This window comes from Pygocentrus nattereri, chromosome 2, assembly GCF_015220715.1.
Source record: "Pygocentrus nattereri isolate fPygNat1 chromosome 2, fPygNat1.pri, whole genome shotgun sequence".
Lineage (NCBI taxonomy): Eukaryota > Metazoa > Chordata > Actinopteri > Characiformes > Serrasalmidae > Pygocentrus > Pygocentrus nattereri.
In genome coordinates this window covers 24,018,816-24,037,173 of record NC_051212.1, presented here as the reverse complement: position 1 = coordinate 24,037,173, position 18,358 = coordinate 24,018,816, and the positions used below count along the sequence as shown (strand labels likewise).

At 38.3% G+C, this 18,358-nt stretch overlaps 1 protein-coding gene across 3 annotated transcripts in view; it reads left to right on the top strand.

Annotated features, from left to right (window-relative positions):
* Positions 1–18,358, top strand: part of adam19a (ADAM metallopeptidase domain 19a) — a 104,345-nt gene that overhangs the window by 42,294 nt on the left and 43,693 nt on the right. For all 3 annotated transcript variants that reach the window (XM_017699645.2, XM_017699644.2, XM_017699643.2), the window contains exon 4: positions 11,681–11,756. In XM_017699645.2, coding sequence (XP_017555134.1) covers positions 11,681–11,756 — 76 coding nt within the window. The remainder of the gene's footprint in view (positions 1–11,680; positions 11,757–18,358) is intronic.

Below are 18,358 nucleotides of genomic sequence, written 5' to 3'. Positions count from 1 at the left end.
CTTGTCAGCCATAACATACTGTCGTAGTTAATAAGGGCTCAGTTTGAGATAGTATTTCAGTTGAATGCACTCTAGCAGTGCTATTCACCGTTCACTAAATGTAATCTATGCAGGAAAAGGCCTGCAATTGCAATATTTGAAGCAAACATGAAGTATAGTGTTTAAAGGGCCCATATCATCCAATTTACCTCACTTATTTTATATAAAACATAAATATGTAAATACTCAAGTTTCAAAATGTAACATTTGTTCCCCAGTTCATATTTGAAAAAAATAAGCTGCAAAAATTAAAAACTTTATTATAAACCATTTACACACATTTACATATATGCCAGTCCCCCAAGTCAATGGTTTGTGATGCTTATATCAGCCTCCAGCAGGTTCACTCTTTCACACTTATAAGGAGTGTTTCAGCCTGGAAAGATGGGAAAAGGTCATGGAAAATGACAGTTAACATAAAGCCACACAAACATCATAAGTAGACCTTTGGGAAAAAAGGGAAAAATGTGGAATATAGACTTGATGTTAAATAAGGTTGAAGTGGCATAAATCTGATTTGCAAACAAAAATATATTTTAAATCTGATTTCTGGTCCAGATTTAAAGTCTGATTTGTGGCCCAAGACTGGATACATGTTCCATATGTGGTCATTCATTTCAGGGCTGAGGTCACTCTAATGAAAGATATGGGCTGCTTGCAAACACAAATCTGAACCACCAAGGCAGACAAATCTGACCTGAGCAAAAAATCAGACATTATAGCCTGTAAAATGAACATAGCCATAGAGAAGCAAACACAGTAAATAACATCTTTACTTTAAACTTTTTAAGTCATTCATGGGAAAAGGAAATCATGAGAACGCTGATGTCAACTGCAAGTGTGATATATAGCTTGTAAATGATACTGCAAAATGAAGCACTTTGAATATTGCTCAGCTGTGCTGGACAGTGTAAGCGTTCTTCCTGCCAGTACAAACTGTCACTGTAGTACGTTAAGTCCTCGCTGTGCCAGAGCCATGTGAGCAGAACATAGTTCACTGTTCCAGTCAAATCTAACTGCTCATTCAGAATCATGTTTTTGGATGAGAAATCCATGGCAGAACGGTTCTCAGAAACCTTCTTCAGCAGAGACAGTTTCCAAACTTTCTGGCTGCTCTGCTTGTGTAACTGATCCTCTGCTGGAAAGGAGGCTTTGCAGTACAGAGAACTTGGAGCCTGTAGGTATGGAGTTTGTGTTTTCCTCATTGGGGAACGGTGCATCTGATTGTTTTAGCATGAAGCCAGCAGGCTTACAGTGCACAGCTAACTCACTGTATTGTTAGCACTGAAATATTTATAGTCCCTCCCCCACCCTGCCCCCAATATCCTGCCACGTCTCTAGCCTTAGCCCAAAAGGAGCACTCACAGTGGAAGAGAGGATCGAGAAAAAAGTGCACTTGCTTTTATCGCCTTTCTTTCTTTCTTTCTCTTGTTCTTTCTTACTCTCATTCTCTCTCTATATATAGATCTTTCTTCCAAATTCTTTCTCTCAGTCTCTCTCCTCCTTCTCACGGTCTCTCATTCTCTCTCTTTCTCTCTCCCTGTCTCTCTTTCCCCCTAATTCCCTCTCTCTATGTCTCTCCCCTCACCCCCCCCCCTCCCTCTCTCTCTCTGACTCACAGCTTTTGTCTTAACTATTATGGTTCATGTTGTATGAGCTGATTGCCCACAGATGGTGCTGCTTAAAAGAGGGAAGGAATGTTATGCCCTCAGTGGGTCACTGGGTCATTTCTCTACACAAATACTACACATCTCTCTCTCTCTCTCTCTTGCTCTCCGGCTTTCTCTCTCTCACTCACTCGCTCACTCACTCAGATTTGGCACCATTTCACCTTCAGACAGCTTGCAGCTGGCCTCTCTATGTCCACTGTGTTTGAAAACCTGGAAATGAGCACCATGTTTTGACACAACGAAAAAGAGAACATTTGCTGTACAGGATGTCACTGTGTGTGTGTGTGTGTGTGTGTGTGTGTGTGTGTGTGTGTGTGTGTGTGTGTGTGTGTGTGTGTGTGTGTGCTTCTTGCTGAGCTAATGTTCAGTTTATCTCAGAACTGATTTATCATATTGTCCTTTCTGGGCGGAAATACCCCACTGCCATAGATAAAGTTATTTGTTTCAATTAACATCGCAATGTGATCTGCTAATCCAGTATAGAGTGTGTTCTGATATTCTGTCATCCGTCACTTTGACTTCCAGCAGAGCTTGTCAAAGCTGCAGATGCATTCAATAATACAGTCAGGGAAAAATAGTAGACTTTCAAAGATGACTGACAAAGAAAACACGGCAAAGTATGGGTTTCTATTAGGTCTCCCCCAAGCTCTCCTAGAGTCAGTCTCTCCTAAATCCGTCCATTAAATGAAGCCCTTTGCATCTCCCCATTTTTCTGCAGGGTTATTTTTTAAATGAGAGAAAGAAAGGAAAAAGAACAGTCTGGAAACATTTGTGCCAAGACAACTTGCTAAAGGTACAAAGTGTTAGATGTTCACGCATTCATATTCATGTTTGATAAAATGTCATTTACCATTTCCTTATTTTTATCAACACAAATAAATAAATTGTGTAGTAATACCAGTATGTTATACTGGTATCCGAAACACATAAGTAAGTCTATTTACATATTCCACTTTTTTCAGCTTTCAGCTTGAGTGGGTTTATGTACCAACAGCAGTCATTATTTACTTTTACATGACAATTTCCAACTTCTTTTTATTTGTTGAAACATTCCTTATAACCTCAGCTTGAATGGGTGTTAAATAGGGACATGCATTAGGACTAATTTTAGTATTTGAATATCCACAAGAGTTGATAAACAGATGTCCAGTTAACCACATTGAAGGAAAAAAGCATGAAAAACAACCAAAAATAGGTATTTCGGTTTAACTTAACTCAGGGCTGGCGCTGAAGGTTTACACTTTTAGGTGACGGCACTGATGAATACTTTTGATAACATGTTTTATTATTTAAATAAATAATAAAACATTTTAGTTCTTGTGTTAGATAAGTAACAGTTCTGATGTTAGCTGTCATCAGGGCTAATGAGGACTCACCATTTTACATGGCATCTTTTCTCTTCAATGAACATTATACCAGAAATGTATTTTGACTTTGATTTTGTTTCTGGTCATCAGTTAACATCAGGTAGAGTAACCACCTTTTTCAGCAATAAAGCCGCACTACATCTGCCTTAATTAGCTATGCGTTCTTGGCAACACACTCATGTTTAGGCGCTTCTGTTTCAGAGTGTAATATACAGTCTCCTGTTAAACTATTGGAATATCAAGGCCAGTTCTTTTGTTTTTGCTTCGCACTGAAGACATCTGGGTTTAAGATCATAAGATGAAAAGAGAAGACGATAGATCAGAATTTCATCTTTTCTGATATTTACATCGAGATGTGTTAAACAACTTAGAATATATATATTACCTTTTGTTCCATCCATTTTTCAACTAAACACAAATATTGGAACATGTGACTGATGTCTTGTTTCTTGTTCCCATTGTGTCCTGTTAAATTTATTGTTTTAACAATAATAGCTCTGAATGTCTCCCTTGGTTTGAGCCTTGAGTTTCACCTTTGAAGATTGCATTTGTTGGTAAAAACGAGAAACCCACATGAAGACTGAGAGAAGAAATACAGAGGCCATACCACAAGATGCAAACTGCACATCAGCAGTAAGAATTGGTAGGCCAGATTGGAATTCACAAAGAAATGCTGATGGATGGATGCTACTGATGTAACATTAGCCTTATAACTACGAAACTAAAGAAGTAAACTTTAGACATCAAAAAAAAAATTGACTGAAGGGAAAAACTTCAGATTTCCAACTGGTGGCTTTGATAATTTCACCAGAACCTCATAGCTGATACTCTCTACCGTTACAAATAAAGATAACCACACCTCCTATGTGGTGAGCTAGGTGTTAAAACTGGGTTGTGGTGCACCGGCGGTAGTAGATGTGTGGTGAACATTTGAATTTCCACCCACACAGACTTCCTGCTTACGCCTTTTTTTGTTGCTAAGCAAAAAGGAAATGCAGCCATTTTCAGTACTTTATAACACATAGCGGCAGGCCTTGTTATTGCTTTATAAAGTGCTTTTGTATGTAGCCCTCCACAAATAGCAAAACAGGAGGGAGATGAATGACGTTTTTTGCCCACTCCAGTACAACTCACTTTAGCCTGGCCTTTCCTGTTTAACGTTCAACACACACACTGGCTTTATTAGGTGCTGTAAACAGAAGGAGAAGGAAAGGTGGACTGAGCTTTGCTTTCATACTCCACGCTAAAGAAAGATGGTCTGGGCTCTCTCAGGGCATCCATTCATTTGGAGGAAGTAAACCGTTTCAAATGAGGGTGGTGAGTAATTTCCATATACTGCTGATTACTAAAGTGCACCTGTTTTAATTCTGGCAGAGAGATACACACACACATACACACTCTCTCTCACACACACACTTTCACACACAGTCCCACACACAAAACTGTCCTAGAATCTTCTGTGCAGCTGCAAATAAACAAAGACATTAATCTACAAAGCCCACTGGACAGCTCTTCCAGACTCTAGGAGGCATTCAAAATAGTGCTGTAGAATACACACACACACACACACACACACACACACTTTCAGTATCTTGTTTTTGCTACTCAGTCTTGATTTCTGTAACTGCATGCTTTCTTACCATGGCACCACCCTAGTTCTCTCTCTCTCTTTCTCTCTCTCTCTCTCTCTCTCTCTCTCTCTCTCTCTCTGATCATCAGTGCAGTAAACTAAATTAGATTATTTAGCTGATTATTAAAGAAGTTACAGTCAGTGATAATAAGAACAATGACAATAACAGTTGTAACAACAACAACAATTATAATAATAATAATGATTATCTCTCATCTCTCTTTTTCTTTCTTTCTCTTTATCTCTCTCTCTCTCTCTCTCTCTCTCTCCTAGGCCCAAATTGATTGACACTTTCTCTCCTTTTGGCCTCCCATGCCCCCCCTTTATTCCCTCTTTCATTATCTCTCTCCTACACTATTGAACATGCCCCTAGCTGGACTGATCATCATCATCATTAGCAGGAGGAGCAGATTACAGCACAAACACTCTCTCCCACATACATACACATGCTCTTACAGAGCACAGCGTCCGGTTAAGAAGTGTCGCGTGGCTCAGGCCTGCTCATTAAAAGGAATTACATCAGCTGAGTTCCAAAGCAGCTACTATCTCCTCCTGCCCAGCACTTATCCGCTGAAATATTGAGCTCCAGGCTTGGCATGAATACTTTTAGCTCCATTAAAGCACAAGTGCAACCAGAGACACTACTTGCCATTCCATGTGGATAGAGCAGAGGTGTCTAACCTGCAAAGCATGATCCAATGCAGCTGTGTCACAACAGTTAGCTAATAACAGTGATCTGAATGTAAATACAGTATGTGGATAATTTGAATGTGGAATATAAATGTGTTTTTTGGTTTGGATTTATCAAAGGAACAAATTATGGCCATATAGTCTTGGGTGGCTCTAAAAAATACCAATTATGCATAATACATGAAATATATGTAACAATACCTTCCTCTACAGATCCTTTGTTTACCTAACACATTTAATAAATGCACCAAGTACCAGTTAGAATTCTTGTGTTTGAACAAGCGAGTACATTTTGTTCTATATTTAACATGCATTTGAATTTAAGCATGGAGTATTAACTGACAATAAAGAAATTACTCAATTGTTGATATAGTACTTATAGAGCAGCCCCTGCATTCAACTATGTTAGCTATCATTTTTTCATTTTTAGCATTTTACATATACTGTATTTACAATAACTTATCACAGGCCTTTGCTGATTACATTTATTGTAGGCTGTTAGGATGCTGTTTTTCTGTCATAAAGAGTGGTGATTGCTTAGATAAATAAATACCAACATAACAGACAAATACCTGAGCATTCAAATTATTCAGGCCAGCCCAGCTGGTTAATGCTATTAACCTGCTGAAGCGTTATAATTATTTTCTGTATTCAGTCATTTGGAGACCTCTGGTGCTGATCTGGGAGCAGTCTGGCTCTTTCTCTTTGAGGCCCATGCAAAAAACGTGGCCATTTCCACGATGTAATCTACTCCTTTCCGTTAATAATGTGATTTCTCAGCAATGCTATTATATATATATTTAAAATGTAAAAAATGTGAATAAACAAAGCCAAAAATGTTTACATTTATATTTCGTTGGGAAAAAAAGTCATACAACAGTCACATTATTATTCTGAATAAGCGAATCAATAATAATTGCTTATCAGTCCATTTGTAAAAGCTTGCACGCTTGCTCTGAAAAAGTCTGAGTGTATCCAACAATAAAGGAAGCCTTGTGCATCTTTTGTACAGTGATAGACAACACTGTAGCACACAGAAAGATCTGATTACAGATGCTCATCTGTTTTACTACGGTCACTGTGGGCATGCATGTGCCCTAACTCCTGTGGTGGCAAATTTACACGAGTTAAAGAGTCTCTGAGTCACCAGCGAGACATTCGCTTTGATAGGATTAAGTACAGGATTGGCAGAGAAGAAGCTGAACCTAAATCAGCAGGAACACCACAGGAGAGTGTATGTGGCCAGAAAGCAGTGTGTGATAGTGCGCGCTACACAATTTAAAGTGCTTTGATGCTCTCAGCAGCAGAGGGCTTGTTGTTGCTATTATCTGTCTTCCCTCTGGTTGTGTTTGGAGAGCATATAGCTGTTTACCCACATGCCTTTGGGAACTGCTGCTCTCTCCGCACTAAGCCTGGGCTAATTGGAGGAGCTAATCAGAGGCTTTCTTAGACCAGGGTGTTGCTGGGCTTTTGTGCAGCTGAGAGCAGGTGAAACTGTGGAGCAGTTTCATTCTAAAGCTGGAGTAACACACTGGGAGCACTGCCCACTGACCTTTAAAAGAAGTACTTGACAAGTTAACCCATTAAAGGAAGAGTTCACTGAAAAATCAACTACTCTAGCTTATTTTAGCCAAGTCCAAAAACAATGAAACTCTTTTTGTCTGGCAAATAACATGTTGGCAAATTATCCGCTAAAGAGAAAATAGCTCCTGTAGCCCTTGTCAGTATCCAACATGACACGGGCTTCCTCTGTTAGCTCTATAGCTTGACTGAAGAGGCATTCTCTGTTACTCATCCAATGTAAAAACCTCCCAATTTCCATTGACTGTTTTTGAATAATAATACATTTTCCAGTATATTCCTCTGCATGGTGCTATCTTTTTGTGCAACACCAGTGCATTCACCTAAAAATGTAAGCCTGCAGCCCTCCATTACTTTTTTGCAGGTGTTGGACGTAGAGGTTGGTGGAATTATGGAGGCTTTCATTGCTTCATTGCTTTCCTGAAGCTTATCGGATATCTGTTTATGAACTCTTAAGTTCACTCAAATATCAAAATAAATTGGAATGCACATCCCCATAACAAAGCCACTATTCTATAGGCTAATAGACATAAACAAGCTACAATTAGTGCAATTCACCTTGGTCATTGAATAAAATTGTAAAGTAAACAGTGATTCTGTCTGAATACCAGACACAAGTTGTTACACTCTCAGTTAGAGAAAAGAACCCAAACTGAGGTAAGGTATCTAAATAGCCTGGTGGCTACCTTGATAACTTTTTTTTTTTTTAAACAATGTCATAGAAGAATAATTTTTTGGATCCATGAAAAAACCATCCTTGAAAAATAGAGTTTGTGAGTTGTGAAGAATGTTTTATCATATAATATAAATGTTATTTACCAATTTAAGGATTTTTCCTAAAGCATTTACTTTGTGGAGGTTCTTTAAACTGTTAAAAGCTTGTTCACACCCACACTCATTTGCAAATATGGTTTACAAAATACTATTTATTGAAAGGTTCTTTAGGGGACCAAAATAGTTTTTCCAGGGCAATGCACAAAGAACCGTTTTTTGCACCTTTATTTTCAAGAGTGCATCAGGAACATTGAGGTGTGTGTGTGTGTGTGTGTGTGTATATGTACATGTATTTATATATATATATATATATATATATATATATATATATATATATATGTAGTTAAAATGCAAACTGTGACGTTGGGAGCGATGAGGCGGACACACGTGCTAAGATAAGCAAGTTTTATTCTGGGCAAATCCAGGGTCATGGTCGGAACAGTCCAAATGGCCAATATGTAAAGAATGCGGGTCAGACATGACAAAAGTACCACATGATCCGAACAATACACTTACAAACAGAACAAGCCAAAATCGACCACAAACAGCACGTCAAAACAAGCATGCATACAAAGACCAACACAGACCAGGTAAACACAGGGCTTATATAACAAGGGATCACAAAACACAGGTGGGAAACAGGTAGAAACAATCAGGGGCAGAGTCACAAAACAAGGGGGCAGGACAGTGAAAATCAAAACAAAGAAACATGTGGACAAACGGAAAGTAAACAGAAAAGCACATGGAGGAGTGGGAGGGGCCAGTCGTGACACAAACACTAAACACATCTTCTCACAACACAAACGCCTTGACCAATTTATGTTTCTGAGTTTTACCTTTTATGTCAGGGTTTTGTTCTATTTTGATAATTAACATATTTGTTTTTGTTTCTTATTGTTAAAAACAGATTCTACTTTTAATGCAATGTTAGTCTTGTACATTTGCTTTAACCTTTTGTTTTATTTTTATCTTTCTTTATAAACTCATAAAAGTTATAAAAAAAACTTATAAAAGAGAGGCTGTTTCCTGAGTATAAAGGTTGAATGAACAAATGATTGAAATCGAAAAACAGCATTCTGTGGTTCAAAATGTCACAGACCTCCACTTTTCATGAACTTCATTCCTTCACACAAACACATTCACACACACAGCCTCCGAAATCACAGTGGCAGTCTGCATTAAAATTGCAGCTCGACGACAAAGCATTATTCCACATTTGCTGAGTGCTAAAGGTCATGTTGTCTGGTGATTGCTCCAGTCATATTGGGAGATTTATTTCAGCCCTCTCTACATTTCTGACAGCTTCAGACTTCTATTCATTGTCCTGTGTCATATGATTTCACACTCTGTGTCGTTTTGGTGTTGTTTTCATGTTTTATTTTCCAGTGTTTCGAAAGCTTGAAAGGTGCAGTGCAATTTCATACATCCGAATATTGGATTTAAACCTGCTGTGAATGTAAACCAGCTGTGTATGAGGGCACTGGTCATGGATACAGCATGCATTAGGAAATGGCAATTCTCTCTGTTCATTCTCTACACACACACATAGACAGATTTTCTGTTCACATATAGTTGTTTACTATTAGTTGTCATTCAGTTATTGCAGGAAGTCCTGCAATGTATAATTTATTTTCCATTAAGATCGGCACTGGCGGGTAATGACTAGTGCACAGGGTGATATGTCAACGTTTGTGCTTCAATCTCTACCAGCTGCACTTATGATGCCTGTTTATTTGTGGCTGTGGTGGGGAATTGGGCGTCATGCAAATACAGCATTATTTTAGCCAAAAAGCCATCTATCACCCCCACCGCCATGTCCAGCAAACCGAGCCAAGAGACTGCAATTACAACAGCTTGAGCTTGATGCTCCACTGCCACATGTGTTATATGTGTATGTGTATATGTGGTCATATATTTAGCTAAGTTTGGGGACCGATAATCCCATGAGAAAACACATGGTCTTTTTGTCACCATGTGGACTTAAGGCTGTTTCAAAAAGGAAAATAAAGGGCTGATATTCAAAAAACATAAAAGTTGACTGACTCCCAACTCAACTCACCATTAACTAACTCATGACTTAACTCATGATATGACTTGACTCTGCTGCGAGCGTCTGGTTCCATCTGCCACCATTACAATCAGTGGCTTGATTTTATATTTTCAGTGGATGGGTAGAAATGCTTATGATGCAGTTTAAGATAGAAGATTAAGATTCAGTTCAGCAACAGAACCGACTCTATCAGTTATCAATGATTAGGTGCTACCTATTGCCAGAAAATATTACCAGCAGTGTGACTTTCCAACACACTTATACAGTGTAATCTGAACTAATCATAAGAATAAGAAATACTACTACTCATAAGACATACTAACCTATGAAAATATTTGAAATACTGGACTATTTGTGTCCAGGAATGAAATTTTTTTTTTCTTGGACAGGCAGCCAAAAACCTAGACAATCCGGGGAAATATGTAACAACCCTAAGAAACAACATGAGCAAAATTAATTCAATTAGGGCTACTAATCTTAGTTTGATAAATGAATAAAACATTTGACAAGCCTGTTTTTAGCAGAAGTTACTTTTGTACAATGCAATCCCTCCAGCTAATATTGAGTCTAAACTAAAATTCTTTCCTTAAGACTCGTGACTCGACTCGCATGAAGTGACTTGTAAACACCTTTAGTTTACATCACGTTGTACAATGTATAACAGCATAATCGGACATTTTTAATTGCATCAATACTATGTAAAAGTCTAATCATGATGTGTTGTAGAATCTTTCAAGAGGGGATTGCAGTGCATTTTGCCACACCTGTTACTTGACAATGTAAATACCACACAAACACAGGAATGTAAAGTTTGGGAGGGAGGTTGTGAATCATAATGCTTAAATGTATGTGTCAGATATAGTTTGTACTTTATGTGTTGGGGAGGCTATGTGTGCATGTATGTGTTTATAACAATTCTGTTGTTGCTTTAGTTTTATTTTCTACATCATTTGGAGACCAGCCTGCTATACATTGTGGGAAAAATTCATAATGAATGGACCAATAGACACACTTAACAAATTAATAAAATCTCTTTACATTCACTGACATTAAAAATAAAGAACATTTTAGTCTTCACCTGTAAAATTTTGATTTTGGATGTGCTTGTTTTATGTTGGCTGATATGTGTGCTTGCATGTGTGTGTGTATAGGACAGAGAGAGAGAGGAGACAGAGCGAGGTGGAGAATAAATGTGGTGATTAGGCTGCGGTGCAGATCCTCACATTTTCCACTCCGTCTCTCTCTAATCATACCCTCTCTCTGACAGGATCACGGCCCTCTCTCTCTTTTTCTCCCCTCATTCTGAAGCCTGAGCACCACACCACTGTACTGTAGCTTGAGCCATTCTCTTCTTATCACGCTTGTGTTTTGTGAAAGCATGATGAGAAAGATTTCACTTCTAAAGTGGAGGATTGATGGAATAGAGGAGAAGTGGTGGCGGCTGGGATCAGCATGCTCTCTGATCAGGGAACACTCTGCTTTGAAGCTCGGGGAGCTTCTAAAGGGGGGGGAAGGAAAGTGTTTTGTAGATCGGTTTCAGATCTGAAAGTAGAGCAAGTATTAGTCAGAAAGGTGCAAGAGCACAACGCCCATTCTTCATCTTACTGGACCATCCAGTTGCTGTTGTTCATGGCCGTCCTTTTCATAATATGATGAATTTGGCAGAGGAGAAGGTAGAATATTGTGGCCAGGCAAAACATCTTATCGTTGCAACAAAAGGTTTTGATCAAAATCACATTGCTTGCCAAGACTTCACAAGACTGTGAGCGATAAGGCTGTTTGACCAGAAAAATATTCTGGGCTGTTTTCATTGGGAATGTTTTCATGAGTAAAAATGAAAGTAAACAGTTGTCTTTGTTTATTTCTGTGTGTGTGTTAGGGAACTTCTGGGAAAAGACTTCACTGCAACTCACTATGAAGACGGCCAGCCTGTAACCCACACAGCCAGTCACTCTGTAAGCAAAGATTTATGCTCTCTCTTTCTCTCTTTCTTTATCATTCCCTCCAGGGTGCAAATTACAGAGGGTTTGGGAGGATTCTAACCCCTTAATGAAGACATTAACCCCACCAAATTAATAAAAAATTAAAACAAATACAGCAAACACTGTAAACATGGGTTAACTGCATTGTGAATTCTTTTGCCACACCAATTTTTGTGTAGCGTGCTGCTTCAATATGTGATAGTGGACATTTTGCTAGGCAGACATTAGATCAGAACCATAAATTAAACCCTTAAATTTTTACACATTTTACATATTTTGATATTTTTACACAAACACACACAAGCAGCAGTAAAAATGCTCATGGTACAGTGTGTAATGTCAGCGTTTGGTCGGAAAAACAGCAGCTAATCACTCATCAGTAATCACTCACTCAGTAATCACTCATCTGCTGCTGTGTAGTCACTTATGCTCTGAGTTAATAAGTATGTTTACATGCACCCAATAATCTGCTCTTAATCAGATTTCTGCAGTTATATGATTGTTCAAGTGGTCATATAAATAATAGCTCAGTAATCGGATTTCTCAGTACATGTAAACTCTTACTCAGCTTTCACAGGTAAACACAGATTATTGACAAATTAGATTTTCTGTATTGTTCAGATTATTAAGTACATGTGAACACACTCATTGTTAGTCCAGGTTGTTGTTGAGGGAGCAGATAAAACCACAGGACTCTGAGCGTAATGAATGGCCTGTGTGTCCACTAGCCTCTGTCGGTGAGCTGTATCACTCAGCGGGGTCTCACAGCCCATTGTTTCAACAAAGCCATAAAAAACACAGAGCTACTGACACCATGAACGATGGTGACATTTACCGAAATCCAGCAGAGTCTGCTGATGTAGTGCGGTTGAACATGATGCACGTATGAGACAATGTTTAGCACCATTTTTGGCGAGCCAGAGAACCTGCTGTGGTTATGTGTACACACCACTGGTTTAACTATAATTTGTTTAGTTCTATTTTTAACTCTTTTTGCACAATAAAGATATTTTACATTTACATATTTACTAATTATATAATAGTTAATGCTGAATGTATATATATATATATATATATATATATATATATAGTAAATAAAAAAATAATATCAATAGCTTAGAGACTGGCTAGATTTAACTAGATAAAACTATTTTTCCATGATAAGAGGATGTTTGGATATAAAAGTGAATGAAGACAACATTGAGTATGTTGTTACCTGAATAGTTCATCCCTGAAAATGTCAGCTTGTTTGCTTGCCCGACTGAGACAGTGAATTTTTTAACACTGCTGTCCTAACTAAGCATCTCACTTGCTGAGGGCAGCGTTAATATGTTAATGTGTTAATATGTTGTGGTTTTGTATATGATTACACCTACACATTTTAGAGTCACCTCACTGACTCTATGCAGGTTTATTCAAATCAGACGCAACCTAAACTGGCAACAATACATCAAAAACTGTTTTTATACAGGGATCATTTTTCCTCTTACAAAATACCAGACCAAGCCCTTTTAAAGAAGAAGGGCAGTGTCTTCAGGCCAGCACAATAACAGAGCCACATGACTGAAATTAGCAGCTGCAGTTCCTGCTTAGCCTCCCCTTTAACAGCTGAAGCAGATGTTGCCTAATAAAGAGACAGAGAGTAGTGCTCGGAAGACATTCAATATGAAATAATGACTACTGGCCAAAGGCCACACATTTCCTCTCTGTCCACAAGCGGATTAACATTTTCACAGCCATGCATCGTGTAATTACCGACTTGCTTTATGCCAGCAAATTAGAACAGATCTGAATTGGCTTTAATATCCAGGCCTGACATATAAAATTAAGTTCTAGTAATGTGTGGCTCTGTGTGATGACAGTGTGATTTGCCAATGGCATGACTCAAATACATTTGATTTCCTCTGATGTATTACTTTTTCATTAACACTGAAAAATGCAACCAGTCCTTCCCCTGAATAGGTATGAATGCATGTGCACATGAGGGTAGAGGTTATTTTAACAATATTAATATCAGTTTGTACAGAAGACAAACAAGAAGACAAAGAGGAAATAAAGGAAATACTCATTGAGTACAAACAGAAGAAAACACAACTTTAGCCAGTGTGACTCAAAGATGTCACTAGCTAACAGTCCAGTCTGCTAAAACAAGACCTGAAACTACAAAGCAGGTGCTGTGTATGCTCAAGACTGTGCTTCAGAGCTCCAAATACTAAAGAGAGTGAACAAACCATAAGCAACTAAAAGCAATTACTAACTCAGATGTGGAAGATGGTATAAAAGTCACTGTTTCACAACTGTCTTTCGTTTTGATGTTTTTTCTTTATCTGTAAAATGGAAAGGCTGCAAATGGAAACTGTCACATGTATTATGAATGTACTTTATCTGAATGTTACTTTGAAATGCTTTTTAAATATTACAAGTATTAATGTTAATTGCCATTTGTTGATGTGTGCAGTCTTGCACAGTTATCAATGGTTTCAAGTTTTAATGTCAAAAGGTGGTCCGGGAGCCATAAAATTTTGGATTTTTTTTACTTCAAGTATCATACAAAATGACATTCACTCATTTTGAATTTGATGCATGCCACATGTTCCAAAGAAGTTGGGACAGGGGCATGTTTATCACTGTGTTACATCACCTTTCCTTTTAACAACACTCAATAAGCGTTTGGGAACTGAGGACACTAATTGTTGAAGCTTTGTAGGTGGAATTCTTTCCCATTCTTGCTTGATGTACAACTTCAGTTGCTCAACAGTCCGGGGTCTCCGTTGTCGTATTTTGTGCTTCATAATGCGCCACACATTTTCAATGGGAGACAGGTCTGGACTGCAGGCAGGCCAGTCTAGTACCTGCACTCTTTTACTACGAAGCCACGCTGTTGTAACACGTGCAGAATGTGGCTTGGCATTGTCTTGCTGAAATAAGCAGGACGTCCCTGAAATAGACGTTGCTTGGATGGCAGCATATGTTCCAGAACCTGTATGTACCTTTCAGCATTAATGGTGCCTTAACAGATGTGTAAGTTACCCGTGCCATGGTCACTAACACCCCCCCACACCATCAGAGATGCTGGCTTTTGAACTTGGCGCTGAAAACAATCCGGACAGTCCTTTTCCTCTTTGGCCCGGAGGACACAACGTCCATGATTTCCAAAAACAATTTGAAATGTGGACTCGTCAGACCACAGGACACTTTTCCACTTTGTGTCAGTCCATCTCAGATTGTTCTTAAACTATTGGACTATTTGCTCACACAGTTGTTCACAAAGTGGTGAAACCCCATCCTTGCTTGTGAATGACTGAGCCTTTCAGGGATGCTCCCTTTATACCCAATCATGACACTCACCTGTTTTCAATTAACCTGTTCACCTGTGGAATGTTCCAAACAGGTGTTTTTTGAGCATTCCTCAACTTTCCCAGTCTTTTGTTGCCCCTGTCCCAACTTCTTTGGAACGTGTTGGAGGCATCAAATTCAAAATGAGTGAATATTTGCAAAAAACAATAAAGTTTATCCGTTTGAACATTAAATGTCTTGTCTTTGTAGTGGCACTCTATTCCACTTTCTTGGAATAGAACTTTTTTTCGCTTTAAAAAATGGTTAAAAATAGTGGGAGGGTTTTATTCATATGAAACGTTTGCTCTTCTACATTTTGTGTGCAAAAAGTCTGAACCCACATCCTATTTATTCGCATACACAGACTGAAAAAAATGTACCCTTGCAAGGGCATCAAGGCCAGAAGTGTGCAGGATGTGCAACACACTCTACAGTGCATCATTTTCTCATCTTATTTGACCCTGGCAGTTCACACCTCACAGTTGTACAACAAGAACACAGGTGACAACTCTTCACACCTTTCTGCAAGCGTGTGCAATAAAATGGCCCAAATAAAACTGCAGTTGGCAGCAGAAAAATATTGTGAAAAAAAAGGCCAACAAAAAGTCTGCTGTGACTTTGAACTGCGTGTTTTGAAGCTATCAACAATAGCAAAAAGATGTTCTCAGCAGAATGGGTTGCCCTCAATGGTATTCAGTGTTCATGGCTAAATGTGCGAGTGTATGTGAGCGGAGAGCATGTGCTATCACTTTATGAGCAGCTCTGCTGTCTTTCAACTATACGGTCATGAGAACATGTGGCTTATGTGAGAATGATGCCCTTGGGAGGGAGAAGAGAGAGCAGAGGAGTCAGAACAGAAACATTAATGACAAATGGAACAGGAAGAAAAATGCAGAGAGAGAAATAGTAAGATAGAGAGAGGCAGAGGGTGAATTAGGCGATTGCATACATGGCCTTTCCCCCAACTTTTTTCATTTTATTCTCTTTAGTTACTGATATTCTAGCCAGTTAGTTCGAGCCAGCCAGTTCTTAGAGAGCAATTATGGAATAATAAACTCATTGTAGCTTTCACAACTAGCTTGAGAGACAGTACAGGTGTCACTATTCACAAAATTCAGAATTTGGTTAGTTGAGAAACAGTGGTGCCTTGATTCAGTGTAATTTGTGATAAAATCCGATTTTCTCCCATTTCTTGGCTGATGATCCTTAAATACTATGTACACTGATACCATGCAGACACCTAACGCTAACTCTATGTTACCTAACTAACCTGTAAGTCCTGATATTTACAATTACATTTTCAAAATATTTTTGGTAAAACCTATGTTCTATGCCGCAAATGAAATATACAAATGACTATATATATATATAAATGAGTAGATGTCATTTACCTGTTGGATTATACACACTTGATGCAAATGACATTTTTAGCAGAATTATATATATCAGATGCTTTAGCTATAAATAAGGCTGCAGCACCTTGTAAAAATCCCAGTCCCCTTCACGTTGTGCAGATATTTCATGAATGCAGAGAGAAATAGAAACGGTCCACAATCACTCAATCAAATACTGTCATGTCAATTTTCCACCTCCAGTAAAGTTACCGTTTTTGAGATATGACATTTTGTTCCAACAGCAGCCATAATTAACATGTAATTTCAAATACATTTTCAAGTACAAGCACTTTACTTACAAGACAGAAATTTCAGTGTGAGAGTGTAAATGGTTTGGGGTGCAGCACAGAGGAGCAATGACCATATGTTAAAAAAAAAAACATGTTATGTGTGTATTGTCGAACCCCCACTAAAATGAGAAACAAATGAAGAGATTGTGAGACAAACATGATAGCTGTGGCCCCTGACAGTAGCCTATTTATCCAGACTGTAACTCCAATCCACCAGCAAGTAGTCATGCTGCGTACACTGCTTAGAATTCATGTCCTTGTACTGTCAATACAGTGCGTGTCTCTCCCTAAAAATCTTGAGGCATATCCCCGTGTTCAGTTTGGCCTGATTGGCAAATAACTAATTTGACACTAATGTACAGCATTTACTGCATAATTTAGTTTCTATTCAGATTGGCTCTGCAGGCAAGAATGTAATGAAGACACTGTGAATTGGGGTTTAACTACATCATCATTTCAAGGGATCTTAAGGGATGTACTATTGGATAAGCAACCAGGGCCAAACCTATTGGTAGGTTTGCGCAGCACCTTTAGACAGGGAAATTGGATGTTTTTTTTATAAAAGCTCTCTGAATGTAATCTCTGCTTCTCTCTCTCTGTGCCTTACCAGACACACACACACAAACACACACACACACACACACACACACACACACACACACACACACACAAACATACTAACATACTGTCCAGAGTCTGTAACCTTGTGGTTATAAATGTCAGACACAGCTGAAGTCTTATTGGAAAGTTCATAGGACTCGCTATTATTATGTTGTTTATTTTTTAGCCTGCTATTGTGCAGGTTCTTCTTTTTATGCACTATTTTTAGTCTAAATGTTTTGTGACATGCATGTATAACTAGTGCTATATTGATTCAGGAGTATTTAAAGGGGAATCGCACCAATTTTTCAGCCTATCTGTATAATTCGGTCATTCAGATGTAAAAAAATAAAAATCTATGGACTCAGATTTTCCTTACAATAGTAGTGATAGGAACCAGAGGGTATGATGTCTATGACACAAATATAGCCAGTTTGCTATCCAAAACCACTGATAACAAAAACAAGTGTCCTCTGAGTTTGCATATGTAGAGAAATGTAAATATTTTATTTCAATGATATTTAAGTTTGTGTTAATAAAGTTAATGAACCCATAATGTCTGGCAGCTGTTATTCTGTGATAAAATGTCCTTCAAATGTGACAGGTTGTTTTGTAGTGTTTTCTTCTTAAAGTAACACCAAAGCAAGTCTTACATAGTATTTCTATCAGCAGTGCAACAAGAACATCACTATTTTGTAGAATAAAACATTAACATAGTGCTTATATTCTGTTAAAATTGCAAATGCAAAATCTGTATTTTTTGTGACTCCCATCCATATATACTTGTAGAAAAAAATATAAAAAAGAAACACTTTTTATGAAGCCTGCACCTTTAGAGACCTCCTAGGTTTGCCACATTTATCTGCAACATTCCTGTTGGTGCAGTGGCGACTGAATAGCCAATGAGATACGCAGCGGTCTAGATTGTCAGCCAGTGTCTCCAGTGACAGCTGAT